Source organism: Dama dama, chromosome 22 (assembly GCF_033118175.1).
Source record: "Dama dama isolate Ldn47 chromosome 22, ASM3311817v1, whole genome shotgun sequence".
In the NCBI taxonomy this organism is placed as follows: Eukaryota; Metazoa; Chordata; class Mammalia; order Artiodactyla; family Cervidae; genus Dama; species Dama dama.
Genome location: NC_083702.1, coordinates 38,853,621 through 38,872,244, shown reverse-complemented (window position 1 = coordinate 38,872,244; position 18,624 = coordinate 38,853,621). Strand labels below are relative to the sequence as shown.

The 18,624-nt window shown below is 37.3% G+C and overlaps 1 protein-coding gene across 1 annotated transcript; it reads left to right on the top strand.

Annotated features, from left to right (window-relative positions):
• The first annotated feature begins 7,570 nt into the window (after positions 1-7,570).
• LOC133043314 (chymotrypsinogen A-like) lies at positions 7,571-17,751 on the top strand. The gene is made up of 6 exons (XM_061124143.1): positions 7,571-7,612; positions 9,917-10,175; positions 11,766-11,926; positions 15,096-15,194; positions 16,612-16,745; positions 17,417-17,751. Exons 2-6 carry the CDS (start codon positions 10,069-10,071, stop codon positions 17,633-17,635), a joined length of 720 nt encoding a protein of 239 aa, XP_060980126.1. The 5' UTR covers positions 7,571-7,612; positions 9,917-10,068; the 3' UTR covers positions 17,636-17,751.
• Positions 17,752-18,624: the final 873 nt, after the last annotated feature.

Genomic DNA, 18,624 nt, shown 5'->3' with positions numbered 1-18,624 from the left:
TATATTTGAAGAGTTTCTGTTGCCTAAACTGCATTTTTAGGCAGCTTTGAAAATTTGTTTACTCAGATTTCATCTTCACAATAAAGGTAGCTCTCTTTAGATCCAAGGTAAATTACAAAAAAAAAAAAAAAAGCCAATTAACTTGAATAATCTTTAGAGATTTATTGACCACATGATGTCTACTATGTTTGAATGTCAGACAATGTCCTGAGACTGACTCATAGAGGGAACTTTTCCAAAGATTTTGTAACTCAATATTGTATCCCATTCTCTAATTTCCAACCAGTTCTGCCAATCAGGATGCCACTACAATCCACCTATCACAAAAGACAGGAGAAGAGGTTTGATGCTATGTTTTTACAAAGACCTTAACCACTCACGTGATAGTCTAGGATTTATAACACCAATAAGCTTAGCAATGTACTCTGAAATTCCAAAACTACTTAAATTTTTTCTTATCAGTGAGTTTGGCTCCTGCCAAGGATTCTAGAGCGATTAGAATATAGAGGTGGTGGAGACACAAAATATCAAGCTATTAGTTCTCCATAAGATTAATATGAATCATCTATGGTATCAGATCCAGAATTATCTGGTATAATTCTCCAGAATGCCTTGCAACCTAAGACTCTTGGAACACACCTGGAATTGAACAAGTTGGATTTATTACTCATTGTGGAAAAGGAAAACACATACCCTTGAAAACCATGGAGTGTTAACAGAATGGTAGAAAGAACCTATTATAGGATTTGGGTTTTGAATGAGTAATTTTGGAGATGGTCTAGGGAAGTGGACTTTCTTCAAAATTACCCATTCAAAGCCCAAATCCTAAGTTCTAGGGAAGTGGAAGGGCTTACCAGGTGGTGCAGTGGTAAAGAATCTGCCTGCCAATGCAGGAGATGCAGGTTCAATTGGGAAGGCCAGGAAGATCCCCTGGAGAAGGAAATGGCAACTCACTCACTCCAGTATTCTTGCCTGAGAAATTCCATGGACAGAGGAGCCTGATGGGCTACAATCCATGGGGTGGCAAAGAGTTGGACATGACTGAGCACACACACACTAAGGAAGTGAAAGTTGCTCTAGATTGCTTGCAGGAAGTGGGTGAGAAAGTGGGGCAAATTTATGATTAGGTGTGACTAGAGTATGGGTAAAACTGTAATTGGTAAAGAAGTAGCAAGTCTTCATTTTAGCCGAGAGGTCAGTGTTTGGTGTTTTGTTGGTTACAGATGACCTTGTTTTTGTCTCATCACAGATTCAGAGACAGTCTGATGTTGGTGTCCTGTGAGATTGTTTGTATCTAACAGGAGACCCTGGTTCAGTTGTGAGTGCTGGACCAGTTTCTGGATGTCAGGGCTGCTTTCCTATTTCTCACTCTACTATTTTTCAATCTGGCAACATTATTCGTCTTTAAAAGTTCCGATTAATCAAAAATTCATGGGTAAAAACATTAAAAATGTGACAACTTGTATTTCTATAGTTAGCTTATACAATTCTACATAAAAGTGAGGCCACTACCATTAATTTGCTAGTTTACATAGTTTTATTTCATATAATTTCATATACTTACAATAGTTTTAGTTCAGTGAAATATGCAATTTTATAAGCATTGTTAAACTGTTGAACATTGAACCCTATTGCTATTCTCCCAGCTGGTGAGAAGAGCTAGCCCAAATATGGATCCACTTTGTCTATATTGTCTCAGTTATCTTTTCTTACTGAATATTTTCTCACCTAGAGAGTTATTTTTTAGCTACTTTTTAATTATTTCTGAGAATGTAGATGGAATGGTACACAGCCTCCGGATTGGTTTCATTGCAATGGTTTTACAATATATTAATGAAAATAATTAGCAAAATTAAGGTTCATCTGGTCTTCATTCTTTCATTTACCCCATAAAGGTAAGACATCAGTAACTAGTTAACACCATATTAACACATGTTAGAATTAATCTAACACATGTCAGATTAATTCATGGCTGAGCATTTTCTAATGTATTAGACATCTTGAAGACACAGTGATGAACAGTTCAGAAGTGATCATTGCCACCTTCTTTTGAAAAGACACAATAAATTAAAAAAAACTAATAAAGCTATTTAACAATAAATAATAATCAAATAATTACTGATTGTCAACATATGTGCTGTGCTTAGTCGCTCAGTCATGTCTGACTCTTTGTGACCCCATGGATTGTAGCCCGCCAGGCTCCTCTGTCCATGGGGATTCTCTAGACAAGAATACTGGATTGGGTTGCCATGCCGTCCTCCAAGGGATCTTCCCATCCCAGGGATTGAACCCAGGTCTCCTGCATTGCAGGTGGATTCTTTACCAGCTGAGCTACCAGGGAAGCCCTATGTCAACATAGTCTGAAGGAAATTAGTTGCAGCAGCAGTATGGAATAATAGTGGGTACACAGTTCCTTTAGTTAAGATGGTCATGGAAGGCCTCATTGAAGGGGTGCATTTGAGAGACAAAGAATGACAAGGAAACAGTGAGGCAAGGCCAAGATAGCATGTGCGAAGGTGTCTAGTACCTCAGGTCTGACCTTACCTCCTACTGTTCTCCTTCTCCGTCACCCAAAACCAGGCACACTGGCTTCTTTATTCTTCCTTGGACTAACTGAGCGTATTCTTGCTTGGCCCCAACGTGACTTCAAGATTCACTTCCTTAGTTTGTTCAGGTATCTGTCCAAATATTACATAATCTAAGGCCTCTTATATCACATCATCTAAATAATCCTCTTACACGTCTCCTTCTTGGCATTAATCATGACCTGGCAGCATGTATATTTATTTGTTTAGAATCTGTTTTCCTCCACCAGAATGAAAATATCCTGATAACAGAACTTAATCTCCTGTTCATTGCTTTATCTCCGATGTCTAAAGTACTACCTGAAAATAAATATTTGATGAAAAAATAAATGGAAAAAAGGCCTGGTATATGGGAATAGTTTGGTAACTTGGGGAACTGTCAGAATGGCTAGAGGTTGGGTGAAGACAGACTGGAATGAGGTGAGGTTGTAGAAGATGAAGGTTTTGCCCTCAGGTCATGCAGCTCAGGTTATGGTAATGAGTGGACTTTATTCCCATTCAGTGGGAGGTCATTAAAGGTTTTGTACAAGGAACTAATTTGAGAGCTGCTGTGGCTGCCATGTTGGGAGTGGATTTTAGAGTGACAAGTGAATTATTTTTTTTAAAAAACTTTTTATTGTGTATTGCCGGGTAACATATTAATAATGTGATAGTTTCAAGTGAACAGTGAAGAGACTCAGTCATATATATGGGTGTTTAGTTGCTCAGTCGTGTCTGACTCTTGTGGCCCCATAGACTGTAACCTGCCAGGCTCCTGTGCCCATGGGATTTTCCAGGCAAGAATACTGGCGTGTGTTGCCATTTCCTTCTCCAGGGGATCTTCCCGACCAAGGAATCGAACCAGGTCTCCTGTGTTGCAGGCAGATGCTTTACCAACTGAGCTACAAGGGAAGCCCAACCATACATATATATGTATCCATTCTCCCCCAAACACCCTTACCATCCAGGCTGCATAACATTGAGCAGAGTTCCGTGTGCTATACAGTAGGTCCTTGTTGGTTATCCATTTTAAATGTATCTGTGTGTACATGTCCTCCCCAAACTCCCTCACTGTCCCTTCCCCCCTTGTCAGGGTGAATTACACCTGCAGTTATGAGGCTATTATGATAATCTAGACCTATCCTGTCTAACCCATGTTGTTATTTAAATTCAAATTTTAAAATGAAATGGAATGTAGTATTAGCCACACTTCAACTGCTCAACTGCTACATGAAGTGAACGATTACTATACTGGACAGCACTCATATTGAACTTCCCATCATTGCAGAATGTTCTTTTAGTACTGTTTAGGTAATAGGTAGGGAGAAGGAAATGGCACCCCACTCCAGTACTCTTTCCTGGAAGATCCCATGGACGGAGGAGCCTGGTAGGCTACAGTCCATGGGGTCACAAAGAGTCAGACACGACTGAGTGACTTCATTTGAACTTTTCACTTTCATGCATTGGAGAAAGAAATGGCAACCCACTCCAGTGTTCTTGCCTGGAGAATCCCAGGGATGCGGGAGCCCAGGTGGGCTGCCATCTATGGGGTCGCACAGAGTTGTACATGACTAAAGCGACTTAGCAGCAGGTAATAGGTAATGTTGCCTTGCAAGAGGATGGCAACAAGGGAATGCAGATAGAATGGACAGATCTGGAGAACTGATAGGCTTTCTTGATGGAATAAATGTGAAATCAGATCTGCAGATCACGGAGGGCTCCTAAGTTTATAGTAGGAAGTTTTCAGAGGTGGTGGCATTTACAGAGATGGGAAATACGAGAGGGAGAAATGGATTTGTGGTGAAAGATCTATTTGGGTCATGTTAAATTTTAAATGCATGATACATCTAAGGTTGAGTTGGCAGTAGGGAGCTAGAAGTAGAACTCCTGAAGTTTGGACTTAAGATACAGATTTGAGAGTTATCAGCTTGTCATAAATTTCCTTTAGTTATTCTTTCTCTGATATCATCACTCTCCTCTATCATTCTCATCAGTTTCAAACATATTCTACTATTACCCATAGTTAAAATCAAAATAGAACAAGAAAGTTAGCTGTTGCCCTATTTCTCTGCTTCCCTTTACAGTAAAATCTCTTACTTCCTTAGAGGGTGATGAATATACATAGTTTGTGGGATTATGGGTAAGAAGTCATGGAGAGATCAGTTATAGCAAGGGAATACTAATAGATTAGAATACATAAAAGCAGTAATTTGGGAAGCAGAATGTCTGAAATCAAATTTCAAAAGTCTGAAATGATTCCAAAATTTCAACGCAGTGTTGTTAGTAAAGAATTATGGCAAAAGAGATAAGGTCCCTTGTATGGTTAAATTTAGTGTTGGCACTGAGCTGGCGTTCACTAACTTGGTCTCACGAGTCTTCATTGTAAATATCCATTCTGTCTGGTTGTTGCCCCTGACATACTGGTTATGAAATATCATCTTTGGTCAAGCAACAATTTTAAGGAACATTTAACAATTTGGAACACATCCATAGAACATAATGACCAGGATGCTGAAGGGTGTGGACACCTGGGAATGTTTATCTTAGAGAAGAGAGAAGACAGCAGGATCACAATTTCTCCTCTTCAAGTATTTATGGAATTTCCATAGACTCTCGGCCATGTATAAAATGTGTTCTGCCTAATAATATCTAATAATTATGGAATGTTTACCATTATTCATGCATAGTCCTGAGAGCTTATAACTCAATCTTCTTAACAGTCCTATGGAGGTAGGTTGTGTTATCCTCATTTTAAATATAAGGAAACACAAAAATCTTGATTAACCTGCCTCCAGTAACATAATTAAGTAGAGAAAGCTGGTTTAAAGCCCAGGCACTCTGATTCAAACATTTATATCCTTGGCCACTCCGTTAACTATATGATTACACTGATGCCTTTTGATTCAACATAAGGAAGAACTGTCAAGCAATGAGAACTGTTTAAAAAGAGAAAATAAATGCTCATAAGTTCCACATAATATCTTCAAATCCAGCTAACATATGTCCAAGGTTATTTTAGAAGGAACTCAGTGCTAGATGAAAGATTAAACTATCACTAAGATTCTATATTTGACCTAGTTCTTTACTTCTCATTCAGCTACCCATCTCAAACCTACACGTTTTGTAAATGTGTTATCTGTATTTCTACCTAAGCCATTAACAGCAATACTGTACTTGGCAGAACTGAGGGTGGGACTATTTTCATATCTGTCAGATCTTCCCTTCAGGTTAACATTGTATGGTTACTTAATCAGCTGTGACGCTCCCTAGTCATATAATTATCCACTTACACTTTAGATCTGTTCACAGGGACATCATAAGGTACTTTATTAAGTGCTCCGCTGAAATCAAAATTCATTAAGTTTATCTCGTTCCCCCTAGCCACCATCTAATTAGCTCTTTCCAAAAATTAAGTTAGGTTAATTTAATATGGCATGTTGAGGATCCCATGCTAGTTGCTCATGACCACTAATTCCTTCTTAAAGTGTTCAAAAACCACCTAATAATTTGCTATAAAATTTTACTGAGGTTTTTTTTTTTTACTTAGTAAATGTTTATAATGCTTCATAAATATAACTTCATATAATCCCATATTTTTTTTAGTCTAAGTTATACAGATGAGAAAATTTTGGCAGAGAGGTTAAATAACTTGCCTTGGGCCACAGAGCTCATAAAACTAGTCCAGACTAGCAGTTTGACTTCGGAATCTGAGCCTGTAAGGACTAAGCTACACTACTTCACTGATATGACTTTGCAAATCCTTTATAGCCTCTTTGTTTTTCTCGGTCTCCTACCATTCTCCCTCTGCCAACCCTCAATCTCCTTTTTGAAAAGCAGAGTAACATTTTCCCATTTCCATTATGTTAAAACTTCCAGAGTGTTAGTTGACTTTACACAGATTGCCTTGATTTGACATGGTGCCTCCCCAAAGCTACCCACCACATCCAGTTCACCAAACAGATTCTTCAAGTATAAGAATGATGTAGAGAGAAACTTTCTCCTATTCCCCAACTCTCTTTCTCAGATTCCTCAAGAAACATTATCTTTAAGACAAATCAATAGTGTATCATTTAGTTTGAGAGAATCTCAGTTACAGCTTGTACAGATAAATTACAGCAAATGTCCTGTCACTTATCAGGACGATCTTTGTGACAGCTTTTGTGTTTCTATATTAGGAAAGGACCATCATTAGTCTGTATTTGGGCAGACTACATGTCTTAGTTTTAGCTACTATAATAAAAATGCCTTAGTTTGGGTAGCTTAAATAACAAGTATTTATTTCTCACAGTTATGAAGACTAGAAGTTCAAGATTTGCTGTCTGGTGAAGGTTTGCTTCCTGGTTCATAGCTGTCTTCTTGCTACTTCCCCATAAGACAAAAAAGGGAGCTAGAGAGCTCTCTGGGTTCTCTTTTATAAGGGTTTATAAGGTTCCACCCTCACGACCAGATCACCCCCAAAGGCCACCCCTCCTAATACCATCACACTGGGGATTAGCATTTTCACATATGAATTTTGAGGGCACACCAACATTTGGTCCATAATGGTATCCCATTACTTCCATTTCTCTGTCCATTTATCTTCATTGAAATGCTTCTTTAACCATCTTTATAATCAAAGATTGCCACACAAATTTATATTGTTTCCATATCAATTGCTAGCCCAGTCTTTTCCCTTTGATCTTTTAAAATCTATACCCTTTTATTGTCTCAATCAAGTCATGAATTTCATCCTCAAAATCTTGATCTTCCATTATTGATAATCATTCTTTTGTCAAGATTTGTTTGGAATTTAATGTCCCCTCTCTTCTCCCTCTTTTACCTATGTAATTACACAGAAGAAGTATTTTGATTATCGAGTATATCTCACATTGCAGCTCATTTATGTGGCTCCAAGAAAGAATTTGTCTGGATATCCAGTGGTGCTTACCTAACTGTGAATTTGAAAACTGATGAGTCTGTGGGAGAAAGAGGTTTTAAACTGATTTTGGAAGATATGACTCAGAAGCCATCACAGAAAAGCAATATTGGGATCCAACTGCCTATTAATGGTAAGTAATTGTTTTAAAATATCTACTAAAGCAGGTACCATATATGCCTTAAAACAGAACCTGGAGCCCACTGGTTTAGGGATCAGTGGCAATCACTTTAATACTAAAAACAGGATAAGCTCATTTCAAACCATTCCTTAAGGACTGAGACTTTGGCAGTTCACATAGATCATGTGAGGTAATAAAGTTAATTGGGGTGTGTACATGTCTATATGTGTGTATGTTGTTTTTAATTAAGAAATAATAATAAACATGAAAAACAGTTGCTATTTAAAAGATCCTGTGGGGCCTTTCAAGCTGAAACAAGAGGAGAGTTCAATGTGTTTCCATGTCTTTGTTTACATATCTCTTTTATTAAGTAACTATCTCCTCACCACCAGGAAGAGCCCTCAAACTATTTCAGATATACTAACTTTTCTGCATAAAATAGAAACAAATGTACTGATTTTTTCCTACTTAGTCTATCTAATTTTAAGCTAGAGTTCCATTAGTTGTGCTTAAGACTAAACCTAATGAATCTATTATTAGGAGATTTTCTTGATTAGAGTGTAATAGCAGGAAAATTCAAATAATCCACATGAATGCAAAGTTTTTTTTTTTTTTCTTTTTATGACACCCTATCTAAAAGATTCCAGGTGGCTCTAGTGGTAAAGAATCCACCTGCCAGTGCCAGAGACTCAAGAGACACAGGTTCGATCCCTGTGTTAGAAAGATCCCCCGGAGAAGGAAATGTCAACCCACTCGAGTATTTCTTGCCTGGAGATCCTATGGACAGAGGAGTCTGGTGGGCTACAGTCCATGGGATCACAAAGAGTTGCCACACAACTTAGTAACTAAGCAACAACAATCTTTCTTAGGATGGTGAAATGAATAGGCTCTCCTAAGAGTCCTGAATTTGAGTCCTAGACTAGTGAACCACATTGTCCTATAGGTGTGATTTTTTTCTTTTTTTGGCTGTGCCACAAGGCATGTGGCATCTTAGTTCCCTACCCAGGCAGGGACCAAACCCGTGCACCCTGCAATTGAAGCAACTGGACCACTAAGAAAGTCCCCTATAGATGTGATTTTTAATTGTTAAAGGCCTGCTCACCTAATTGACCCGTCTTCTGTGTCCATTGCTTTTGTTTTTTCATTGCTATATCCTTAAACTGACGCTTTATTCTCACAGTAAAAATATTTAGCTTCATTTCTTTTTTAAAGTATTGTAAAGTAAGTTGAATACTAATAAAATATTGCTATTATACATGTATACAAACAGCCCAAAAATCTGAGTTACCATATAAAATGTGGACTACAATGCAATAAAAACATATTTTAATGCAGTGATTTTAATGCATAAAAAACATGTTTGAGTAAATACCTTTTGTGGGTTTTTTTCCCCTAAAGTCCAGGATAGTCTTAATTTTGAAGAGTTTGCATATTTTTAAAGGAGGAGGGAATCCATGTTTTATACATATCTGAAAAGAAAGTAGAAATGATTTTACTTAAGTATTGAATAAACAAGTACAAATCCACTGTGCTATAAACTTTTTGTTTTAAATAGCTTTCTGGTGTAAAAAATAATCTCAAGTAAAGAATTAACAAGAGAGCGTATCTTAGGAGACCTGGGTTTGATCCCTGGGTTGGGAATATATCCTATCACTCCAAAATTATATGATTATGGAAAAATTTAGCTTTCTTCATATTTAAGGAAATGCTTAACTGTCTCTTTTTACTTTCTGGTAAATTTCTTTTTAAATCTGAGAATGGAGTAAACATATTGCTATAAATTTTCCTTATGGTTTTTCTTTATATATACAACTTATTTTGAATACATGGAGCATAAAATATTTTGATGTATCTAAATATATGTACTGGGATAACACAAATGATGCTACAGAAAGAACAGTCTCCAATAATTTTATGATTAAGTGCAACATTTTTATTTATTTAAAAAATTGATTTATGTTCCAATTCATCTAAATATATGTGTATTAATATGAGTATATTAACATGGTGTGTATATTAGTACCTTAGTAAACTGTTGACTTTTGCTCATTTAAAAGCATTGGAAGAAAAGATGAGTCTCATCTCTTGCAAATAATGCTAGTTTTGAACCGACAAAAGGAATAAATGCCTTCTGAGATTTAAATAGATCTTCATAAGTATTGCCATCTAATGTTTTGCTGTTGTTTTTTCTAAGGGCTTTGGAGAAGGAAATGGCAACCCACTCCAGCATTCTTGCCTGGAAAATCCCATGGACGGAAGAACCTGGGGTGGCAAAGAGTCGGACACAACTGAGTGACTTCACTTTCACTTTCACAGTAGAAAACAAGACCAGAAGACAGCCAGCTCAAGACTCGTGTGGAGTTCCACTTGTTGACCCACTTCTCACTGAAGGGTTTGAGAGGAATACAAACCTCTTGCCTGCAGAGGTCGGTGAGCCCAGGGTGGTTGGTGGCCATGCAGCCCCTGTGATGTCGTGGCCCTGGCTGGTCAGTCTGCAGCACCAAGGACGTCACTACTGTGGAGGGGCTCTGATTGGGAGGCAGTGGGTCCTGACAGCGGCACATTGTAACTTCAGGTGTGTGCCTGGGTGGGGGCTTCTGGGGCGGGGCGGTGGTGATAAGGAGCTATTTGAGGGCCCATGGTGGGTGCATTCCTCCCCTCCCCACGTCATGAGAAACATTAAGCACCAGCTCCCACTGATACAGTCCCCAACTTGCAAATGAATGAATGTCTTAGGTTGATGAAACTTTCTGTGCTTCACTAATAAAATTACTACTAATAGCTTTCAATTCTAACACCAGCTTTCTGCTTCTAGGTATAATTTAATTAGTAAGTAACTAACAACACCCTCCCTTCCAACCATAAAAATGGAGATCTCACACTTTTGCATCAGTTTCTCAGCACGGAGCCTAGAGCCCAGGGGTTGCTCATACATGGCTTCCTTTCCTTCTTACTCTCCTATGGATTGTCTGAAGATCATCAGTTCAGTTCAGTTCAGTCGCTCAGTCGTGTCCAACTCTTTGCGACTCCATGAATCGCAGCACGCCAGGCCTCCCTGTCCATCACCAACTCCAGGAGTTTACTCAAACTCATGTCCATCGAGTCGGTGATGCCATCCAGCCATCTCTTTCTCTGTCGTCCACTTCTCCTCCTGCCCCCAATCCCTCCCAGCATCAGGGTCTTTTCCAAAGAGTCAACTCTTCGCATGAGGTGGCCAAAGTATTGGAGTTTCAGCTTCAGCATACCCAGTCCCAAAATAAATCTGTAAAGTTTGAAAGAATTTCAAGGAATGTCCTTTAAAAAAGGAACGTTTGTTTTCTTTGATTTTATCTGACCTTTGATCTTAATATCATACGGAGATGTCTGAAAACTCCCTTAGAGGAGTCTTAGCTTGACGTTTTTAGTATTATCTCCCAGAAGTAGCGTGAGAGCTGACGCTGTTGCACAGTGTCCCATAGCTGAACAAGCAGATACAACATTTTCAGTGTCTCTGAGACTGGCTTTACAATAATAGCATCTAATCAAATAATGTGGTGGTCATGAGCCTTGAGTGAACTAAAAACTCAGTTTCTATACTATCCCCCAACTCTTACTTTTGATACAGATAAATCATAAGAAGGCATCCTTATTAAGACAGTTTCAGACTTTCATGTGCTTAAAATTACCTGGGGAGTTTGCTGTAAATGGAATCTTAGAGTACTAATTGTGAATTTTGATTTGATGAGTTATGTTTGGAATTCTGCACTTTTAATACCTGTGCTAGACTTAATGCATGTGATCCCTAGACATTTCTTTGAGAAACACTGTATTAGGGAGTAAATATAACTTTCAGAATAGTTTCAGTGACCATTACATAAGTATATCATATAATGCATAACATTATGATTATAATACATATGATTATTACATTGAGGCAGCATGAATATTAATTGTAATAAAAAATACTGAATTGTTTTATCTGACATTATGAAGACAAGGAAGTAGATACTTTAAAATTTTTCTCAAGGGCTGAATTAATAAGAAACCTCTGTTTCCTAAGAATTCAAGATAATAAGGATTTTAATGTGGGTTAGAAATGTTAAAGAATATATTTTTAGTAATTCCGAGAAATGATGGCCTAATTAAAAGTGGAATCTATTTCCTCACTCCCTTTTCTTGTGACAAGTACTGTCACAGACTACCTGGTAATAGGAAGAAGTTACCTGGGGAATATAAGAAATAGTGATTTGATCCCAGTGAAAGCTGTGTACATTCACCCCAGTTTCACACAGTTTCCTCCCAATGATGATCTATCTTTGCTGCATCTGGAAAAACCTGTTGAACTAGGTCAGTATGAATAACTTTTTTCCGTTTTGAACCTTTGTCATATAGTTTTTATCTTCTATCTTGCTTAAAAGTGCTGTATGTACTTTTCTTTCCCCAAACTTATTTATTTTTAATTGAAGGAAAATTGCTTCACAATATTGTGTTGGCCTCTACCATGCATCAACATGAGTCAGCCATAGGTATACATGTGTCCCCTCCTTCTATGGTCTCCCTTCTCAGCTCCCACCCCTTCCCACCCCTCTGTGTTGTACCAAAGTCCTGGTTTGAATTCCCTGAGTCATGAAGTTAAATAATTATTTTTAAATGTTCTTTCATACTAACTTAACTTACTTTCTCTAAAAGCTGAGGTATCTGTGTAAACGTTTTACTTTTATGTGTATTTAATTGACAGGAGTCCAGAGAATATTTCAAAGAAATATGTTTTAGGGATTTTCCTAGCAGTCCAGTGATTAAGACTGTGTTCCCAATGTTAGAGGCACACGTTTGAGGCCTGGTTGGTGAACTAAGATCCTGCATGCTGCACAGTGTGACCTAAAAAAAAAAAGAAAGAAAGAAATACATTTTTAACTTTGTCCTATATATATATTTTTGAGACTCTTTATGTTCTCAGACGTTAATTCAAATACTTAGAGAACATCAGTTTGAACTATGAGATGTTCAATTTTCTGTGCCTTTATAATTTAGCAAGATATTGCGTTTTTTAAATTTTTACTTAAGCCAAAGCTAAGTAAAAGTGTGGAATTGTTGATTCTCACATTGTCACAAAGTAGTCATGTGATCTTGGGCAGTTTATGTAACTTCGGTGAACCTCAGCTTTATCATTTGTAGACGGGGAATGGCAATAACCCACCTACCTTCTTAGGTGGAAGTTGTATTGGGGGAAATGTAACTAAGATCCATGTATAGTCCCCACCCACACATCCAAGCTTTTTCATGAAATCACAGGGCCCTGGACACTTTTCCTGCTTTGCTCTAACTCTCTCCTCTGTTTCTGCCTATGACCTCACTTTTTATGTCATTTCGGTGCATCCATTCTACAAACCCCAAATCATTTGCTCTTTATGCTTTTATAACTGAGTCAGTGACAGCATTCAGAGCAGTGCTTCTTAACCTTGACTATGACTTATTTTTTCTCCCTATCCTGCTTTTAAAATTTAGTTTTAGTTAAACTATCAATGCTGAGAGAATTGTAGATTCACATGTAATTATAAGGAATAATACAGAGACACCAAAGTACTTTTTACCTTGGTTTTCACCAGTGGTAACAACTTGCAGCATTTGACATTTATACAATTGAGATACAAAACATTTCTATCTCCATGAAGATCGTTACTATTGCCTCTTTATAGCTACACCCATCTCCTTCCTCCTCACTCTACCCTGCCCACCCAGATTTCTGTCAATCAGGATCTGTTCTCTTTGTTTCTATAATTTTGTCAGCTTAAGGATTTTATATAAATGGAATCATATAGTATGTAACCTCTTGTGATTGATTTTTTTCACTTACCATTAACACTCTGGAGCTTCATTCATGTTGTTGCATGTAATCAACAGGGCATTCCTTTTAATAGCTGAGTAATGTTCATGGTTTGAATGTTTAACCACTCATAACTATTTAGCCATTCATTTGTTGAAGAACATCTGGATGGTTTCTAGTTTTTAGAGGTTACAAATAAAGCTGCCATGAACATTCATGTAAAGGTGGTTTCCTTTTTTTACTTAAATAATGCTGGATTGACTATGTTTATATGTACATTTTTCTAGGTCTGTTGCCTTCAGATAAATTTCTCAGACACAGAAACGCTGGATTTGGGCCATAACTGTTTTCAAGATTCTTGACATACTTTTCTGATATAAACACAGCTGAATGTAGCATACAAGTCAATACATCTCCCCACCCCCATCCTGCAATTTGGCAATATCTGACAATTTTTGAAGTGCAGGCCTTGTGGTCTAGCAACTCAACTATCCAGGAATACTGGCACCGATGCACGGATATGTGATCTGGAAAACTTGATGCAGTTTATAAAGGAAAAAATTAAAGTCTAAATATTTGCCAATGGGATTTAATAAATTGCAGTACATTCATTATCTGAATACTGTGTGCTGTTAAAAGAATGATGTAGTAGATCTATATGCAATGATATAAATAATATGATCATAATTTAGTCAGTGAAGAGTATCAGAATAAGAAAAAACAATTGATGGGAAAAATATGTTGGTAGAGGGAAAATGTTTTAGCTCAAGGAAATTTGGGAGGAGATTATGATAGAGCAATGATCATCTATGGAGGCAGTATAACATAAGATTTGCTACACAGGTAGAGAGATGAGTAGGAAAAGAATAGACAAGTTACAAAGTTTTATGTTATTTTGTTAAGAGATAGCAGTAAAAATAAAGAACATATAATTGAAATTAATGGCCTATGATAGCAGGTATGCTGAAGCACTTAAGTATGTAAAAGCCCAGATGAAAATGAAGTGAAACAGCCTGGGAAAAGGGAAAACAAACACAAGAGCACTGCATTCAGTGTGTATGTGTGTGTGTGTGTGTGTGTGTGTGTGTGTAGCATATATACACACAGAGACACAAACCCATAGTATTTATATATATACAAATTTTGGTGATAAGAAAAAAAGTGAATGTGTAATATATCAATATATTTTATAATGCAACTGTGAAGATAGATATTTGCCGTAAAAATACTTCAACAGTTTAAATTGCTACAAATATATTCTTCTCCATTCTTCGTGTAATATAGTTGAAAAAGAAGACAATTTTATCCTTCTCCATTGTCATCTCAGATGCAGCATGGTGATGTCCTCAAGGCACACAGGTTAAAAAAAAATGCATTTTTTAAAATGGTTATGGATGAGAAGCCCCACATATGAATGCAGGGCATGTGTTTCTGTTTTCCTAGGAGGATATAGAAATACTTGGAGCAAAATGGTATCATATACATTGATTGGGATGCTCCTCTCTGGGTAACTAATAGGTGAAAGCTTCTGGAAGACTTTATTTATTAAATTATAGAGTTACAGAGGATAGTGTCAGGTCAAAATAGACATTTCTAGAGCTATCACCTAAGAGCAAGAAATATAGACAATGTTAATATGAATCTTATAGACTAATTGATATTTGTCTTTTTTATTCTCATCCTTTTTATTAGGAGAGTTTGTATCTACAATCTGTTTGCCAGGGAAAGATGATAAAATAAATTTACTTTCCAAATGTTTGACTGCTGGATGGGGAATAACTGAACCTCATCGTGAGTATATTTATTACCTCTTCTAAAATTAGAATCCAAACAATTATATGTGAAGTCTGAGTATACTGTTTATTCACTTTCAATTTTTCTGTATTTTTCATAGGAATGATAGTAGAAAAACTTTTTTCCATGATAGATCTAAAGGTGACAGCTTGAGTTTTAGGCCGTCATATTCATGAACACAAGTTCATTGATTCTAGTTCATTGATACTTCTAAAAGCTTGTGTTGGTAACTATCTAGTGATGTTATTACCTAATAAATATTTGTGTGTATTTACTCCCCAATTGCGCTGTGAGTGCACACACAGATACACACACACACACACAGTTTATTTTCACAGTAGTGTAGATATTACTATTGTAAAAACCCATACTTGAAGATGTATGTGCCTGTTCTTAAAGCTTTCAGGCATTTTTCTGAAATGATAGGGTGGTATAAAAGGTAAGTGTGTAGATACGATATTACTTACATGTGGAATTTAAAATGTAACAGAAACGAACTTATCTATGAGACAAAAATAGACTCAGACATAGAGAACAGACTTTTGGTTACCAAGGGAGAGGAGGGCAGCAGGGAGGGTTAGATTGGGAGTTTGAGACTGGAAGATGCGAGCTATTATATATAGGATGGATAAACAACAAGGTCTTATTGTGTAGCACAGGGAACCAAATTCAATATCCTGTAATAAATCATAATAGAAAAGAATATGAAAAAGAACATATACATACATTATATATGTGTATAAAATGTATATATGTGTCTCAATCCCTTTCCTGTATACCAGAAACTATTACAATGTTGTAAATCAACTATACTTCAATTTTTTTAAAAAGGTAAATGGGTGGAAAGATGATGTGGAAATATTCTAGTCCATATAAAGATCAAACCCATGGCTCTGGTCTTACCTACACCCTATTTTCCAAATGAAGTAACTAGTTACAAATACCCAACAAAGTAAAGAGTTAGGATGTGATTTCAGTTGTCAGCTTGCAGGCAGTGTCAGCACTTAAACAGAATGTCCTGCTCAGTAGAAGTCAAATCAAAAGATTGAAAAGATGGCCATACCAATGAAGTAAAGTATAGACTTCATATGTAAAAAGTGAATTATGTTGTTTGCTTTATCAACAACTGATTTGGGTATAAATTTTGTCATTTTTTCATAAGGTGGTATCATCTTTATATCTTCTGAGGACTATACTAATGACAAAAGAATGCACATAAAATATTTTTGTTGTTTCTGTTGTATAAACCACTGTGGAATAATTAGTTTTTTACAAGTCACCTAATGGCATCATGGAAGTGCTGAGAGAGGAGATTGAGTAGGATTTACCCCTTGGAGTCTGTGTATATGTAAGGCTAATTTTGTTTTATCCTTTAATAGCATTTGCCTATGTATTTTTATTTCTTTTCTGCTAGAAGATGAATTTCCTAAAACTGTGCAGCAGGCAAAGGTACCACTGATCAGTAGTATATCTTGTCGAAGCTACTGGGGACTGGAAATTAAAGACACTAATATATGTGGAGGGGCTTCCGGATCATCCTCCTGTATGGTAATTAAGGCCTGTATTCACGAGGGCAGGAGGTTCTTTTCAGTGCTGTCTTCTGAATGTTTGTTTGCTGACCAGAAAGAGGTACAAACGTACGGCAGTTTTAAAGCAAAAAGTGAGAGGAATTAAGTCCATTGCTAAGTTGATGTACTGCGATTGCTAATTTGATATTTGCATAGATTCAGTTTTCAAAAGGAATTACTCATTCCATTGCTAGGTTGAACTATGTGAAACTGATGATTTTCAGCTATTTTTGACCTACAAAAAATGATGATTTCTTATGCTTTGACATCATAGCTGAATTAGGTAGCTCAAACTACATATTTCCAGTAGCACTGAAAATATAAAAATGCTTTTGTGTAACTCAAAGCCATCATTTGCTCATTTATATTTATTAGACACATGAAACTTCCTGCATGGTAGTCTATGGTCAGCATAAAATGAATTTATGTTTCTTTCAGCATTGCTTTGAAAATATAAATTTTGAACTGAATCAGAGATCTGTAACATCAGCCAACGAGCTCCATGGCCCTAGTTCCTTAAGCTGTTGTGAGCAGAAATCAGAGATGGGAGAGTGACTTACACTCTGTCTGATCATCCACTGCAGTTGGGGGTTGGCGCCCCCCATGAATCATGCAGTCAGGAGAATGAACTTCTATTTTTGCTGGTTGCAGGGAGATTCCGGAGGACCACTGCAGTGTGGCAAGGGTGGGCAGTACATGCTCATCGGTATTGTGAGCTGGGGCAGCAGTAACTGCCATCCTGCCGCACCAACAGTCTTCACCAGAATTTCTGCCTACACAGACTGGATCACATCCATCACTGGAGAAGCAGGATCACTGGAAGAGCAGCCTGGTGGGACTGTGATCACAAGTGGGAAAGGAAATAGATAACCACATATCTGGAAAATATGTCTCTTGTCATTGCTAAAAAACTCAATGTCACTTCTCCCAACTTTTGTCATTGAGGAGCTTGGATTTGGTAGGTAAATACATTCAATATTAAACATTGGTCACGGAAAGTTAAGGTTGGTTCGTGCCTCCTGGGAACTTATAATCTTAAATGCCATTAAATTCATATCTATATACTATATATATGTCACATTTGAATACCACCATATATACTTTTGGGGTTTCCCAGATGGTGCTAATGGTTAAGAACCTGCTTGCCAATGCAGGAGATGTAAAGAGGAGATAAAGACATGTGGGTTCAATCCCTGGGTCTGGAAGATCCCCAGAAGAGGGCATGGCAACCTACTCCAGTATTCTTTCCTGAAGAATCCCATGAACACAGGAGCCTTACTACGGTCCATATGGTTGACTATGGTTCATATGGTCCAAAGGAGCTGACTGCAGGTCCATATGGTCCTGACCATGGGCTATGGTCCATGGGGTTGCAAAGAGCAGGACATGACTGAAGTTATTCAGCACTGAACAGAAGGCGGTGCTAATGGTGCTAACTGCCTGCCAGTGTAGGAGACACAAGAGTCATGGGTTCGATCCTTGGGTCTGGAGGATCCCCTGGAGAATGGAATGGCACCCCACACCAGTATCCTTGTCTGGAAAATTCCATGGGCAGAGGAGCCTCACATGCTACAGTCCATGGGGCCACAAAGAGTTGGACACGACTGAGCATACACATATACTTTTACTTTTTTTTCTAATTTGGTTGACATTGAAAGATATGAAGAGAAATGCTGCTCCCTCCTTGTAATTCTTAATTTTACTCACACAGATAAGCACAAATATAGGAATGGTCCCTGTAAGTTTCACAATTTCAATGAGCAACTGACATTTAAGAAATGATTTATCAGGCTTATCACTTGAGTTTTAACTTTTTAGGTAAAATTTAAGATATTTCCATTGTTTTCAAAACATTTATC

What these genes read in the sequence shown, in the direction of transcription:
- LOC133043314 (XM_061124143.1), top strand. Translation starts at nt 10,069, where the DNA reads ATGTCGTGGCCCTGGCTGGTCAGTCTGCAGCACCAAGGACGTCACTAC. An exon ending in GGGAATAACTGAACCTCATC is followed by an intron (nt 15,195 to 16,611) that starts GTGAGTATATTT and finishes CTTTTCTGCTAG; the next exon opens with AAGATGAATTTCCTAAAACT. An exon ending in CCGGATCATCCTCCTGTATG is followed by an intron (nt 16,746 to 17,416) that starts GTAATTAAGGCC and finishes TGCTGGTTGCAG; the next exon opens with GGAGATTCCGGAGGACCACT.